General features: G+C 43.9%; 1 protein-coding gene across 1 annotated transcript in view; it reads right to left on the bottom strand.

Moving 5' to 3' along the window:
- NIBAN1 (niban apoptosis regulator 1) overlaps nt 1-16,674 on the bottom strand; it is a 60,459-nt gene that overhangs the window by 26,129 nt on the left and 17,656 nt on the right. The window contains exons 2-5 of the mRNA XM_042819906.1: nt 10,310-10,440; nt 8,764-8,895; nt 7,975-8,089; nt 6,466-6,633 (exon numbers count right to left, since the gene is read on the bottom strand). Coding sequence (XP_042675840.1) covers nt 6,466-6,633; nt 7,975-8,089; nt 8,764-8,895; nt 10,310-10,440 — 546 coding nt within the window. The remainder of the gene's footprint in view (nt 1-6,465; nt 6,634-7,974; nt 8,090-8,763; nt 8,896-10,309; nt 10,441-16,674) is intronic.

Raw genomic sequence — 16,674 nt, 5'->3', positions numbered from 1 at the left:
ATGGAGGAAAAAATCTGATGGTGTCTCAGTTCTGCTATTGTAGTGTGCAGTGTGAGATTAAAAGGAAATTTTGTATTCATCCCTTGCCTAATGCATTTATTTATGGAACTTTTCTATTTTTTTCTCTTTTCTTTTTATTTATGGCTTAATTGGAGACTTAATTAACAGGATATAGTTTTGAAAGTCCCTTAGCTTCCTGTGTCGTGATGGTGTTTATCAAGAAACGGATGTGAAATCAAACCAGATGAAAGAATCTAAAAACAAGAAGTGAAACTGCATCTCCCCAAATTAGCTAGTTGTATTTTCCTTCTCATCACACAGACTTCCCTGCACCGCAGCACCAACCGGTTGGGCTTCTTCCCTTTTAACAGCAAATACCAAGTGAAACTCAGTAGCTGGTAACCTCATACAGGGAAAGGAAAAGACCTCATAAAGTGACAAAATAATGAAAGAAACATTCAGGAGAAACTTCTGTCTGATTTACAGGGCATGAAAATGTAAAGAACTGAAAAATGAAGGACATTTCCCTCATTACCGCTATTCTGGCACTGACAGCACTTCACTGCTGGGGATGAGGTGGGCACCTCACTAGCAACCTGCCCCCTAAAATGGGAGGGGTGCAGCTCTCACCACTTCTCTGTTTTCCAAAAACAAAATGGGGATGGAGAGGGAATGAAAATAAGACCAAACTGTGGGTGGAAGTGGAGGGACCATGGAGATAATGGCAAACAGATGATCTGCATGCCACAGTCCACGTCTAATCTGGAAATAGCAGGTTAAGAAAAGGGAGTTTAAAATGAAGCCACTTCAACACTCCACTTCAACTCAAGCACAGCTTCTTTAAAAACCTGAAAGCTTTTAAAACTAAGTGTTACATGAAATCTCATGCTGATGAAGGTCTGAGCTCGACAGAAGCTTGAGAAGAACTCTCTGGAATCACAGAACATCCCAGAGTTGGAAGGGACCCACAAAGACTGTTGAGTTCAATTCCTGGCTCCACACAGGACCATCCAAACCTCAGACCATATGTCCAAGAGCATTGTCCAGAATTTCCATGAGCTCTGGCAGCTCGGGGCTGTGCTCATTGCCCTGGGGAGGCTGTTCCATGCCCATCGCCTTCTGGGGCAGAACCTATTCCTTCCATCCAACCTGATTCCTGCATCGCAGCTTCATGCTGTTCCTTTGGGCTCTAAAAGTAAGAGTGAAAGGTTAGCAGCTCCTCCTGGTCAACCCAAGAATAAATTAAGGCAAAACTTGGGGATGGAAAGTCAAAAAAAGGTTCTATGGGCAGAAAAATGCACTTCATGTTGTCCCTTCTATCAGGAAGTTGATATGAAAATGATATTAGAATATATAGTATAGTCACATGCATCTTCTTCTGACAGTTATTTCTTGACTTGGCACATTTGCCATTTTAAACTTTTAGTTTTCAATTTTGCAGAAACAATGAAGGCATTATGAATACCCTGGGAACCTACTGCAAGTGTTTTACAACACAAGAAACTGACTAACAAACGCTGAAAGCTTAATCGTGTAGCACTGTGCCAGAGATCTGTGCCTTCTCTGTATGTGGAATTATCTCTATCAAGAGACATCACCAAATATTATTACTCTACGCCACGTTTTACTATTGACTCTGCATTTGCTGGCATAGAAGAAGCCTCTTCAGCAATGAGCATTTCTTTGGCTGATCCACACTCTATATTTAGAGACCTCCCCTGAACATTATCTCTCTATATGCATATTCAAGTCATTTAACTAATTTAACTCATCCTTTCATTTCCAACCACCAAAAAGCTTTGAAATCAGCAAATACGCATTTTACAATGTTTCATATCCTCTGCCTTAGGTAATAAACTCAGTGAGAAAGAAATCACGGCATTTCAGAGCTGTACACAGTGTCCTTTAATGCAGCTCACTGATGCTTTCAATTACAAAGGTATTGGTAAAGACTGGGAAGTTTGGAGGGAAGGAAGCTTTTGATGGAGCTTTTGTAAAGTAATTCTGAGATAATGAGCAGGACACACAGATTGTGCAAATATCCTATTAGCCTTTATTGTTCCTAGAAGAAAAAATTTAAGAGAAGGGTCATACACAAAAATGATGCAGACAAGTTTTAATACTCATTTGACTTAAGCTCAGCCAGAAAAGGGTACTGACGGCAGGTACAGCTTATGTGAAGTTTGCCAGGTCTGGCACCCCAATTACTGCAGCTCTCACAACTGGCCCAGGCCTCTGGACCCCCAGCACGAGCTCCAGGCCCCCACATCTCCTCACCATCTGGCTCAGACCTCAGATCATTCAGTTCCAGTCCCAGCCCTATGGTCTCTATGGTCACAGGCTCCTATGCCTCCCCTCGTGCTTGACAGATACCCTGAACTCAGTTTTGCTGGTGAGTGAAGCTAATGGACATTTACACCAGATGGAATTCCATCAGGAGAGCACTCAGGGCTCACCAGCCCTGGCCCTGCACAGGCAGTCCCTGTGCTCTGCAGTCCCTTCTCCCACAGCTGGCACAGGGACCTGTCACACACGTCCAGCTGGGAGCTGGCACTCCAAACCTGCAGGGTACCCATGATGCCGGGGCTCCTTTCCTACCTGCTGGCACTCGGGACCCCAGCACACACCCAACAGAGAGCAGCCTTACCCTGGAAAAGTGTTACAAGTGGAGGTCGGTAAAAAGGCAGGCAGACCGAGGCGATATCAAGTGTGGGGTTTGGCTGGGCTCACCACCCTCCTGTCTGCACCTCACTGTCACTTCCATCTCTTTCTTCCTCACCTACCCCACGCTTGTTCCTCTTCAATTCACTACAGCCTTTTCCTTTTCCCACCTTTGCTTTTTTTCCCCTAAATATCCCATAACAAATCTCACACGTTCCCAGCCTCCTGGAAGACACCCTGAGACATGCTTTACACAATCCCCAAGAGCTTTTCCCCTGCATCCCACAGCAAGTCCTGTCCTCATTCAGGCAGTGGCAGCCTGGGTAGGCTTCTGGGCACTCTGGCACTGGGACTGTGAGCTGGGCCTCCTCCTCTGAGTTCCTCTATGCCCCTCAGCCCATCAGGATCCTGCTGTTGCTCCCTGGGCGTTGCTGCTTTCAGCAAGGAGCCCTGAATCACACAGCCTCATAACTTCAGGTCCCCAAAGCATTTGACCTCCTCTGCAAAGCCTAAGGCATCACGAAAGCTCTTTGCAGAAGAGCAGAACGGGAGCTGCCCAGATGAATCACGGAACTTGGATGATTTCTATGCTCAGATTAATCTATCCATCAACTTTCAGAATCGGGCTAACGAATGGAATCTCTGTGTACACATCCTGTTCACCTAGAATAATTTCAGCACCAGTCCTGGTTGGGTTAGGTACATTTTAAAGCTTGTTTAATTTATTTCACCTGAGTTGTACTCAAGAATGGTGCAAAACGTCTCCTCATTCCATCAACAATGAATGAAAACATTGTCTCGTTGAACTCATTATCAATTAGGATAAAAGAAAGCTGAACACAACAGGAAATTTGAAGGGGAAGGAAAAACCCACAGCACATGCATCTGACTCATACCTGCAAGTAGCAATCACTAAATCCAACCACTTTTGTAATTATTCTTCTGACCATGAGCTCTGACCAGAAAACCCAGAAACACAGGATGGACCAGTTATTTAAAAAGAGAGACTCAGAAAAGAGTCAATGGCTGAATCCCAGGGCAGCTCCCATGACAAAACCACACGCTGATTCACTTGAGGTTTGTGTTCAGAAAGAAGCAGCATTTAATTTTGCTTCCTGGGAGAAAGAGTCTAACTAAAAACTTCTCTGAATTTTTGGCTGAAACCCAGTGTGATACATTCCTTTCCAGAACTCCTAGTGCTATTTTACAGAAAAGACAGAAAGGCACCTTCTGATCAGACATTACATCTGCCTTTCACCTACCCTTGCCAAGTCTGCCCTGGCAGGGGAGAGAAGTGGAGAATGCTGCCTTGGCCGCTGCTCCTTGTCCCACTACGTTCTACTCCACAGTCAAACTGGGAGGATCATTTGCTTCAAGCACAGAGTTAGGGTTACTGAGGTCAGTGATCATTTTTCCATTGACAGCACTTAGGTTTCTAGCAGATGGTACGAGTCCAAGAAATCAAGAAAATACTGGGTCCCATCTCCTTAGCCAGAAAAACCTGTTCAAGTTTACCAGTGAAACAATAGGTCTTAATCCAAACTGTCTTTATCTCCCAGTCTGTTGAGAAGAAATAGTGTGATAGGAAGGATGAGTGTTGTTAAAGGTACTCCAGTGTCACTTTGGTTGGGTAACAACTTGACCATAGAAAAAGCTGAGAGGGACAAATCCTGGAACAGATGCATAAATGAGCATCAGCTGAGCCATATGAAATATAATAAAACACAGACTTGCAGGCACTGGAGATGGAAAAGACCTGTTAGGTCATTGAATCCCAGCTCTTGCCAATTCCGAATTGTCCCCTGGAGTAATGTGCTGAACTTTAAGGGAAAAAAATAAATAAATAAAAAAAATAAGGCTGCCAAAAGCTTTGTCAAGCCTGTTACACTTGCTCCAGAAGAAGGAAATGAAAAACCCAAATCTCACGAACAGGCTTCAAGTCATGGAAGACTGACAGTGCCAGGAAAACTTGATAATATCCCCATCTACTTACCAAACCCTGGTGAGGAAAAAAGGGGTGGCTTCCCAAAGTCCAGAGCACTTTCTGTATGACCACATGTGAAATCAGGCTAATCAGAACCATAAATCACAGAGGCAGGCTTTGCCTTTGGGCACATCAGGGGAATGCAGGCTCCTCTGCCAGCTATGCAGGGAGTATTTATTGAGACTACAGACTTGAACTATTTGGAAGTGCCAGATGAAGGTGTGCTCCTTCTAGACTGATGCCTCTAGCCTATGCTAATCTACTCCTGAAATAGTCTGTATAGTCGCCATGTTTGGTATCGTTACCGCATCGTTTTAGCCCTCAGTTTCCCCACACCTACACAGATTTGCATTGGAGTTGCTCTGCCTGGTTTGTACAAGGCTGGCAGTGCTGGAAAGGCTTGCTGTGGCTCTCCAGCTTCAGCATGAGCACAGCAAAGGGGGCCCAGAGCATGCCAGGGAAGCATACACCACCTGCTGAGTGCAGGGACTGGGAGTCCTGCACGTCCTACAGAGGCAGTGCCTGCCATCACCCACCACAGAGCACCATGCAAAGTACTCAGCATCCTACGGGACTGCCTCAAAGTACAGTAATGTGTGTTTTCATCATGGGAATGCAGTCTTAAAGGGGACTGGAGATATCGTTGGCAGCGGAGATGAGAAGAAATTAAGAATCCAGGGAGGACAGCATGAGACAACTGTCTGAGGGTAATAGGGTGAAGATGATGACCAGAAAACTAAAGTCATGGCTAAAAACAACACAGGGAGCAACTGCTGTAAGCAAAACAGACCCGTCACACATTGTACTCTCAATTCACTTATCTACAAGCATGGGCTTTCAGGCCAAAGTAGATGAAATTGTTGGAGACATTCCTGTGTTTTAATCTGCAATCAAAGGCAGCAGAGCAGATGGGACTCGAAACCAATACTACAGGCATGTAGGAACCTGGACACCAATAGGTCAGCTCGAAGAAAAACAAGGAAAATCACATTAAACCAATCATCTGAAAAACAGAAAAGTATTTCTTTTTTTGAAGGTTCCAACTCACAAATGCTTTTCCAGTTCAACAGGAACAATGTTACTTTTATAATCCCAGCAAGTCACAAATTGTTTTGCTTCTGACAATGCCTAGAAAACTTCTAGCCCATATAATCCCAGCAAGTCACAAGTTGTTTTGCTTCTGACAATGCCTAGAAAACTTCTAGCCCAATGTACCCAGAAAGTGAGATTTAAAACAATTTTTTGTGCAAAGCAACGTACACCATGCCTTACACACAACTCACGTCTCTCTTACAAGGCTCTGCCATGGCTGAAGGCCTGAACTGTCATCTCAGCACCCAACAAAACCAGAAAGTGTTTCATCAGCGATGGTGTATGTAAAAGACATCACAAAATGCACTGAGAGTCCACATTCTCTCATCATTTTACAGACACAGTCCAGGAGATCTGTGCCACACTTGTCAAGCTTGCAAACACAGGTGAGAATTTAACATACCATGTTTACTAAGCATCTCCTGTGATTTTGCACCAAGATACTGGTTTTGCACGAACTGACAGCAAGGGGAATGTCGCTTTCAAAGCAATTCCCATGGCTTCTATTTGAGTTTCCTGCAGTGCAGCTCAAACCCAACCTAACTCAGCTCCTGGCAAAGCTAGAAAAAGTGTATGTTAATTCATTTCTCGAGGCACTGAAAACTGAACATCTTTCATACATTTTCACAGTTTTTTTTTTTTTTTTTTTTTTTTTTTTTTACTGTAACAGCTATTTAAATCTCTCCCAGGGTAGATAAGGTGCAGGAAGAATTCCTTTTTGCACTCACCGTAGTTGGAGTGTCTCACGCAGTCACTCAGCACTGCACTGAACTGCCTCTGGGCTTCCGGCTCCTGGAAGCAGTAGTAGCTGTGTCGGGCAAACGGCTGCCAGAGATACACTGGGAACTCCCTTGGCAGCTGAACGAAGGCTTGAGCAGTCTCCTTCTCACTCAACCCTACACAGAACACATCCCAACTTAAAATTTGCTGAATTTTGGGAGGGTTGGATCTTTTTCTCTTCTATGGCCTCTTGTTTTGTATTCAAGGCAGACGTAAATCACATACTTTTGGCAATATAATATAAATATTCTATTGGATTGTAACTCATTTCCATGGCAAATGAGTAAATTACCAGACAACTCTGGTCTCTTCCACATAGAGACCACAAAGGGGCATATGGTCTTCCATGCAGAAACAAACTGCATTAAATCATGAAGGAACAGCAGTGATTTCCCTTTGCCCAAGATTTTCACACAGAACTGCATCACGGCCTTACAAACTGTCACTTCAAGCAAGTGATGAAGCAAAGAAATCACAAAGTATGGACCTTTAAAGGTCCCTTTTGACACTGAGGATTCTATGATGATGATCAGTAGCTGCAGCCTGACCCGAATCATTGCATACAGGGGATACTGTACAACATCAATCTTTTCTCAGTGCTGTGCATCTAGACACAAAAGAGTTTCATCTTGGTGAGTGTTCTGCACAAAAGGGCAGAAAGGCTGAAAAAGAGTAACTGAGCCAATCTTTGCAGAGGGTGAGCCATGGGAAGCCTGAAGTGGCCCTAGGATGCTCCACATTGCTCATCCTCAACTCTGGAGCTGAGGTGACAGAGGACACCTCCAAGCTCTGCTGCCCCATGCCAGCCTCTGACCATCCTACACCATCAGTACTGTCTTGGGAAAAGGGAAATGAGGGACGCTTCCCAGCAGTCGTAACTTTTAAGTAATATGAGACAGGACTTCAAAAAACACACAAAAAAGCCCCCCACAAAAAAGATTTCTTCTCATTGCTCTCATCCTTTTTCAAATTTGACTCTACACCATGTAGAGATTAAGCCCCTGAACTTTCTCTGTCTTCAGGGACTGGGGAGGGGACAGGGAGAAACCCTGCAACTCCTGCTGCAGAAACAACAAATCCAGCAACAGCAACCTTCCTGTCGTCTCTGTGGGATGCATCAACACAGGCAGCTGGTACCCAAAAATGGAAACAAATTAACCAGAAATATTAACAAAGCTGGGAACAATAGTGGTGTAGTTCCTGCTTCACTTCTGCACAGATTCCAAAGGGTTTGTGTAGGGATACTGGAAAAATAAAGAGCCAGAATTTTTCTGAACATTTCAGTTCACGACATCTTTTGTGTATGTCTACTCTGGGATTAAGTTTGGACTTAGAAAACATGCTGTTTGCGCCTTCTGTGAGCTTACTTTAAAGCCTAACCTCGAAGTCTGCCCAGATGTAGCTTCTGTAAGGAAAAGAGCCTGAGGTTTGGCAGTTTAACTTTCACAAAGGCTTACCAACAGGATCTGGAAAATGTTTATCAGACAGCAAGTTGTAATCTTCTTCTAAAGTCAGTACTTTGCCTCCTGCAGGAACAATATGATGTTTAGGGCTGAGTCCTTTCTGGTAGGCCTGGAAAATCACAATAGAGGGAGTCAAAAATTGAGATTTAAGGACAGAGAAAGCATAAACTACTCATTTACAAAGCTAATGCACGCATTTCTCAAATGAAAAGGTTTTCGTCAGGCTGAATTTGAGATATACTCACTGGACATGTCAAGTCTAAAACATTTTAAAGTAAAAAACGTATTTAGAAAAGATCTTTCAAAGCTCATCAACCCCAGTGAAGAGTCAGGGACAGAAGGGAAGAGGAAAGGATTGGATTTTCTGCTAAGCTACACTTGTTTGATTTATCAGCCAGGACTCATTTGACCACAGCAGCTGCCAAACAGAAGTCTTCACTGTAGCCTGACTGAAGCAACATAAAAATTTCTATTTAAAACTCAACAGTAGAAACCTGGTGATGTATTATAATCACATACAAAAAAGAAGCCTTCTGTGATATGCAAAGGTTCAAAGTGCTGTCTAAGTGATTTGCTATGTTCTGCAAATGTCTGTGGCCAATAAAAGGTACTTCAGCAGACCCCCAGGCATCCCTGTGAAGTTTCCAGCCAAGGCTGCAAGGCTGGAGCAGCCTTTCTGAGACATTTCATCTATTGCTAGAAGAAAGGCACTTACAGCAACAAATTCCTCAGATCTCAGTCTCTTGGGGAGCGTTGAAGAACATAACAGGAAGAAACATTTACCTCTTTGGTCTCAAAGCAATCCACAGTGTAGTCATTTTTGATAACAACATATCTGTCCTTCCACTTCTTCACATCCTCAGCAAAATGCAACAACTCTGTTTCATATAAGACAGTCCCAGCTTCTGACTTGGGCTACAAAGGAAATTTTCTAGATTTGAAAGGATTCTGGGTCATTTTGAAATTTTATTTCTACATTTCTGTAAAATTGCTATGAGGGTTTTTGAGCCTTCAAACACAACTGGAAGCAATACACATCTGTTTGAATCACACAGATCTTACAGAAGTAACCAAATTCTTGCATCTCGCGGTGAAGAGGAAGCAGAGAAGCTCTGCCTTTTAACACCACTTCCAGATTTCTGAGGCAGAGAAATTCAGAAGGGGAAATGGGCACAACCTGGAACACAGGAAGTTCCATAAGAACATGAGAAAGAACTTCTTTACCATGAAGGTGACTGGAACAGGCTGCCCAAAGAGTTGGTGGAGTTTCGTTCCCAGGAGATATTCAAAACCCATCTGGATGCTTTCCTGTGCAACCTACTGTAAGGAGCCTCCTTTATCAGAGGGGTTGAACTTGATAATCTCCAGAATTCCCTTCCAACCTCTATGGTTCTGTGATTCTGTGATCTTTCAGTTGATGTGCTGAATATAAGATAGCTTATAGTTCATTATCTCTTACTTTCCACTATGTACAAAAACATAGTTTTAGTTGGTGCAGCATTATTTATAGCATTATTTATTATGAAACAGTGGATTATTTCACACTTCTTTGTAACACTTTTGCACATGTGATCTTATAACTAGCATGCATTTCTTTGAAAGATGCTGCTTTCCTCTTATGCCACCTTCTGCACCCAACCTCACTGCTTTTCTCTGCATTTCAAGAGCATCAGAAATCCATGATTTTTAACACAGTCAAAAAATTAGACTTGTATTTGCATGGAATCACCATAGAATCACAGAAAGGCTTGGGTTGCAAGAGACTTTTGAGATCTTCTAGTTCAAGCCCTTGCCTATAGACACTTCCCACAGCCCCATCCAGCCTGGCCCTGAATGCCTCCAGGAAGAGGGCTTCCACAACCTCACTGGGCAACCTGTTCCAGGGTCTCACCGTCCACACAGTAAAGAATTTCTTCCTAACATCTTGTCTAAATGTACCTTCTTCCAGTTACAGCCATTTCCCCTCCTCCTGTAATAGACATGCCCTTATAAAAAGTCCCTCCCCAAATAATTTTCATTATATTAAAGCATTAAAACTCTGTGGCTTTATACATGGAAATGTCTAAGAAACTTTGTAAGTATTTCAGGCTTGATTTTTAGAAGCTCTGAGTATCTGCATTGCCCATCAACTTTACTTAAGGGGATTCAACTCTGGAAAAAAACAAGAAAACCAAGTCCAGCTGGTAGCTGATATACTTCCAGTTCATGTTTTTCATATATTACAACTACTAAATGGCTTATTTAAATAGTTTTCACATGAATTATTTCACGAAGGAGAGCAAAGCTATAGGCAGCTTCAGGCTGGGGCCAGGCTTACGTGTCCTCCTACCCTGGTTTTCAGGAACTGGGACTGGGAATTGCGGTGCTGCTCCAGCTCATCCTGCACGTGCTTGCAGAAAGCCACGGCGTACTGGCGTTTGTAGTGTGGGCTGAAGTTTTTGATGATAGCCTCTGTTTTTCCTGAAGGAGAAATAAAGATGAATTATATTTAATATACACTAACTCAGAAGCTGTAACGCAGAACCAAAGCAGTTTTTACCACCAACTCAAAATATTGCCCAACTGCACCTATGGCCACCTGCTGCCTAGCAGGTCAGGGAACCCTCATGGATGCATTCAGCTGCTGAGATACCACAAGTACAGCTTTTGCTCATTCCAGAAGTGACTGAAATGGGCAAAACACATCCCAAGTACATTACTTTAAAAACAGGCATCTTTGCCTCTCCCACAGATATACTGCCATGGAGCAGTGAAGCCTGCAAGCTGATAAGCTTCTCAGAGAAACATAATCACAAGTGGTAGCGGGTAGTGTTTACATACTGGATAGCGTTTAGACACGCTAGCCAATTTTATCACATAATCAGATTATAAAGCTGACTCAAAACTCTTGCAAATGATGTTTTCTAGGCTTGGGTACAGAAGTCCCTTCTTTGTTTTACTGTAAACAGACATTTAGCCCCACTGTGTGGAATGCTCATCTTGTATTGTCTTGCTATGATCGAGATCTCATCAGTAGCAATAACAGCAATAAACACATCTGAGGGTCTCATTTCTGGGAATCTTACAGCAATTTACAAGTAATTAACACATTAACCCTAGCAAAGAAATAATAATGCTTTGCAAACAGGGAAGCAAAGCAAGAAGTTAAAGCCATGTGTTCGTATGCAAACCAAAGAGTGAGCAGCAACACAAAAACCAGAACCTGGACTATGACGGAGATTTCTGGAGGGGCAGAAATGTCGTTGTTCACACAAAAATAAAAGTCTCCTGGCAAGTCAGACAGCTGCATCTCTCAGCTTGGTGACAATACTGACAGCACAGGTGTTCCAGGTACACCAGCACAGCAGCTCAGAGATGGGCTGGAGCCTCACCTTCCAGCATCTGCAGGTCTGCTGCCTTCACATCAACCTGAAGCCACACCCTGACCCTGTTCCGCCCCACAGACTGACCTGTGGGACAGACCAAGTCACCAGCATGGACTCCAATCCTCCAGTTTCAAGAGATCAGATTTCTACTGATTACAGGATAATAGCAGGACACTGGTGCTGCCAAAGCACAGAATCCCTGCCTGCAGACTAAATTGCTCCAGGCAGAGGCACCAGCTTCTCCAAATGAGTCAAAGCTTTTTCTTCTGGAAGTGGACAGACACAGCTTGCAGAAGGATGCTGCTGGCCCCAGCCCCAGTGGAGTTTTCTGCTCAGGCCTCTGGCAGGGCTGTCCCTGCTTGCCACCACAGGGATTTCATTCCCCTGTCTTGTAGCAGTCTGCCACTGTGGGCTGGGGATGCTGGACCTCATTTGCCTCTGCAAGCGGCTGCTGCCTGCATCCTGCAGTAAAAACCTGCAGAGGAAATGGGACAAGGAAAAAGTTCTGGTGCTAGAATAACAGCCAACAATCAAAGGAAATACCTGTAGTTTTGGCAAAGTCCTTCAGTTAGGCTAAACTGGCTCAGAAGGGCGATTCCTCAGCATAAACATTTCTTAGATCAGCTTCAAATATCACAACCCAAAAGGGAACTGTGCCATTCACGATACATATAGTAAAATTTGTGGCCTTAATGCAACTCTTCCATGCAGAATACCATCAGTCAAAGTAACAAATCAAAGAGCAAATGTTTCATGCTGTTTGTTCCAGCCTTGGAACTTGGAATTTTGCAGTGAGGAGGAAAGGTTTTTTGACGGGGCTGTGAATGCCACATGAACTGCAGGAGGACCTGAGGCTGCAGCACTGGGAGCAGCAGGAGCTGTGGGTGGGGGGAGCAGCAGAGCTTTGTGGCATTGTTTGCTGATGGATCTCTTAAAGATTTTGGTTTGCAGAAGATAAAAATACTCTATTGGAAAATAAACATGATGGGAACAGCAATGAGTAATAGAAACTTCCCATGAAATGATAACATGGGGCAACTCGAGATAGAATACTCCAGGGCAGTTCAAAAATGAGTTCCCCTAATTCTTTTCCAAATTTAGTATGGCTCTCTCAGTCAGAGCTGTTTATATGAAGCAAAGCCAGCTTTCCCTCTTGGTTGGTCTGGCAACAGCGCAGCTCCAGCCTGTGTAAATGTGGTAGCAGAAGGGCTGCATGATATATGACCATCTCCAGCAGAAACCTGCAAGCAACCGAAATTACAACCAGGAGAAACAGAGGAGTGATGGAGGTAGAAGGATTTTTGTCCATGGGTCTGCACATGCAGATGTTTGCCCTTTGCTGAGGACCTGGAATACAAAATAAGCTTTCCTAATGCTTCATGCTGCATCTCCTGTTTTACAGAACCCTGCATGCACCTGATCCCAAAAGTTTAGCCCAAGTTATGACGTGTGTTCTAAGGGCAAAATGAATGTCATTGCACTAAGCCACAGGAGGCACCTGCCAGCTGCCCCACTGGAAACAAGACCATCTCCACGGGCCTACAGGAGCTGCTCACCACATTGAGCCACTTACAGTCAAGTAGAGGCAGAGGGGAGGTCTTGCCATCGCTGCCCCTCAGCCCCTGGCCAGCACCTCTCCTCCTCACAGCACAACCACTCACACTCAGCAGTGTGCAAACGGGGCCCTCAGAAATACCACCACCAATGATCTGCATCTCTTTGGAGAGCCGAGGGATTTATCTTCTTACAGCACTGAAGCCCTCTGGAATATATACTTAGTATCCCCAGGGACACTAACTGCAAAAAGCCTCAGTTCATTCCCTTTATTAAAAGCAAACCCTAGACAAAATAAAACCTAAGAGAAACAATAAGCATTATACATGGTGAATGCCAGCACTTCAATCAAGTAAGTGTGAAGTGCTGAGACAGAGCAGGGAACAAAGGGCATTTTGGATGGGGCTGTGAATGGGGACATTGTCCTTGTGCTTCTTCATGAGCCCTGGAGCAAGGCTGCCAGGAGGAAATATCCAAAGCTCAGTGCGATGTACCCACGCTCACCAGCTCGGAGTGCAGTGCAGGCTGTACACTCTGCCCACTGTAACTTAACAGTACTCAGAGAGTTCAGAAGAAAGCTGCTAACAATATATATATATACACATACGCAAATTAAAAAAAAAACAACAACATACAGTCTTCTGGCCCTCCAGGATAGCAGTGAAATGAGCTAAGAAAATAACTTCAGACCTCACCTCATGGGACAATTCCATCTCAAATCCAAGATAAACGCAACCTTCGACTGAGATAATGTCTCAAGCTTGTGATACTTTACTTGAGCCTTTACTCGATGCTTTCACTTGGCAAAGCTGGATTTCAGTCTTGGCAGCTCTGAAATGTGCTGGATGTTTGCTGTGAAGAGGGAGAAACAGCCTCTGCTTCTGTGGCCCTGCAATACCATGTTCACCATCACCTATTAAATACGTCTGAGAAACAGAAAATCCATGGAAGTGATCATCAAACCCTCAAACAGTTCTTATCACCTTCCAGCACTCAGGGATACATAGTAATGCAGTGGGCATTACTCGTGATTCCCTCTTTTCTATGGTTCTTCTTGTATAGCACTCATGGCAACACCAAGAAACTGCAGCAAGCATATGCTCCTGGGTTTCATCCTGCATGTAAAGGGAGGCAACACACAATAGTCTGCAGCTGAAAGCACAGCTTGGTTTGGTCTTAATTTATAGAAGCAGTTTTCTGATTGTTCATGATGCCTTAATACCTGTTATGAAGAAATGAGATGGCAGACACTCCTGATGTCTGCAAATCCTGAGTTCTGCTTTGGGTGAACCACCTCTCTTGCTTGCACAGGCAAAACAAGAAGCTGCCCAATGGAGCCACCCATCTCCTCAGTGCAGACACGCTAAATGAGCTGCTTGTGCCCGATAAAATACAGAAAGCCATTATTTACTCTCAGTCTTGTTTTGTACTGATGGAGACTACTCTTACTGAAAACTCACAACACTGCATGGAAACCTGTGTGTGTACCTCTCCCTCTGTGATCCATCTGGAATGCAGATGCTGAACTGCAAGGGTAACATTCCACTTAGCCATCCAAAACTAAAGTCATAGGATGTAATAATACATCAGATCATCATCTTCTCCTCAACTCCTTGTGCGCTTAGCCCACGTTTTCTGTAGGAAGATGTTCAAGTCAACATGGTGTTCTTTAAAAAACAGATTTCTTCGCCACTCTGTCCATTGAGGTTATGGGTGTGGAAGCTGTGCTCCACCAAAACCGGAGCTCCTCTCTCTGGGCAGGCTAAGCAAACAAGCGTGCAAGCGCGCACAGATCTGATCCATGGCAAAGGAGGAGCCAAAAATAACAAAAATTCAGGCTCACAGCTCTCCCTTTCTACTATTTTACTTGAGTACTTGGCTTTTAACTGAGTGCTCTGTAACGTAAAGCACTATTTTATACTGAGTTGCATAGATTTCAATAGGCTTATACACCTGTAAGAGTCTTCTCATGCAACTTCATGAGTATTTCATACCTCAGAGACATGGCCAAGTGACTCAGGCCTGGTGGCTTTACAAAAAGGTTTTGTTCAGCTAATGGCATGAGAAGCCTGTGATTTAACTGTGATTCTGCTCTTCCTAAATACCATCTCATTATTAAAAAATACAGAGCAAGTTACAGAGCAGTAACCCTGCTTACACACAGATCACCTCCTGTGTTCTGCTCAGAGGCTCATTCCTACAGACATGCTCCATTCCTCCCTCCCAGACCAAGATGAAGAAAGTTATTCTCAGGAAATTCATGGACTGGATTATCACGCCTTTGATCTACAGCTAAAACCACCACTATACTAACAGCTCATCTTTGGAAGAGCCACAGATGTCTACAAAAACCTGAAACTCTCCGGAGGTTACTTTCATTACCATCGTGTTGTTTTGATGTCACACCTCCCACCTCTCCCTCTCCCAAGAAGCATCTGAGTCTCTCCATTGCATTTGTTACAAGTGTATTTCTTACAAGGGCAGCTGCTGTAAGGTAGAGGTGCCCAGGGAAGGTGATTTTAGCATCAATCTTCAGTACTAAAACAAGAGGCTATTGTGGTGAGACACATGGGACAAAGGATATCGGCTCCTCCAGGACTCCTGACCTGCGAGAGCTGTGTTGAACCAGGAGCTCTGCAACACCCTAGCACCAAGTCACTCTTTAGGGCAGAAATAACATTTCACAAAGTGCCTTTGCACTTCTGTCAGATTTAAGAAAAACATAATTATCATGAGTTACATAAAGGCCAAGGCCTGTGGGTAATCTGTCAGAAACAAGGCAGACACGAGCCAAGATTTGATTAACGCTGTGTCAGAGGAGCTTATCACTGAACCTGTTGAAATCTATCCTTTGCTGGGAGTGGGGTTAGAAGCAGAGATGTTCCTCCTAAAAAAACACAACACATGGTCAAATTCAACACGAATGAGGTCTGATGGTCCTGTATTTATAGGCTTATTTCGCAGCACCAGCAGGGCACTTAACAAAACGAATGAACCCAAACTAGCTCCTGGGGGCCACAAGAACCTCAAACATGCTTTGAACTAAACTAATCTGGTGAAGGTTGGTGGTTTCAAAGCCTTTTTTCTGTGGTGCTTTTTTTTTTTTTTTTTTTTTTGTCTGAAGTGTTTTTTAACCTGTATGAGCTACAGGCTTAACCCTTAAGAGGACATCAATCATGTCTTGAGCAGCTTTCTCCAGTCCAGACCTAAGCAGTGCCTTACACGTCCCTAAGAAACATTCTGGTACAAGTACCATGACATTTAAACAGCTTTCTGAAAACACAAGCCAGTACTGCATCACCCTTTGAATCAGGATGATGTGATCCCTTTCCCTCCCTCCATGTGACAGGCATTGCAGTTACTTCACTGCCCAGCCATCTGCCAGATAAAGTAAAGACGCTCGTGGTGAAGGAACAGACAACAGAAATAATCACCCTCAAATCACTACATATTTCTTCAATAGCAGTTAAGTAGCAATAGCTCCCCTCTCCTTGCTATTCTCCTCACAGAATTGCAAGATGTTTTATTCTCCTTTACTTCCACGTATTCTGAAAATGAACAAACATCATGGACTGCAAAGGACAATGTCTCAGCTTATTCTACGTGCAAAAAAATTGTAAAAAACATTTCAGGATTCATCTCTGACCTAAATTAAACACTGGCCTCAAAGTACAGACATTTATGTTTGGATGGCTTCTGCAGCACCACAGCCCAATGTTCCCATCTCCAACTCAGGAGCTGCAGGAGTCCTTCTGTTGCAGCCTCTCGAGCACCC

Source organism: Centrocercus urophasianus, unplaced genomic scaffold (assembly GCF_019232065.1).
Source record: "Centrocercus urophasianus isolate 14NV4802_14NV808 unplaced genomic scaffold, USGS_Curo_1.0 seq_18, whole genome shotgun sequence".
Taxonomy (NCBI): Eukaryota; Metazoa; Chordata; class Aves; order Galliformes; family Phasianidae; genus Centrocercus; species Centrocercus urophasianus.
This window is presented reverse-complemented; position numbering and strand designations above follow the sequence as displayed.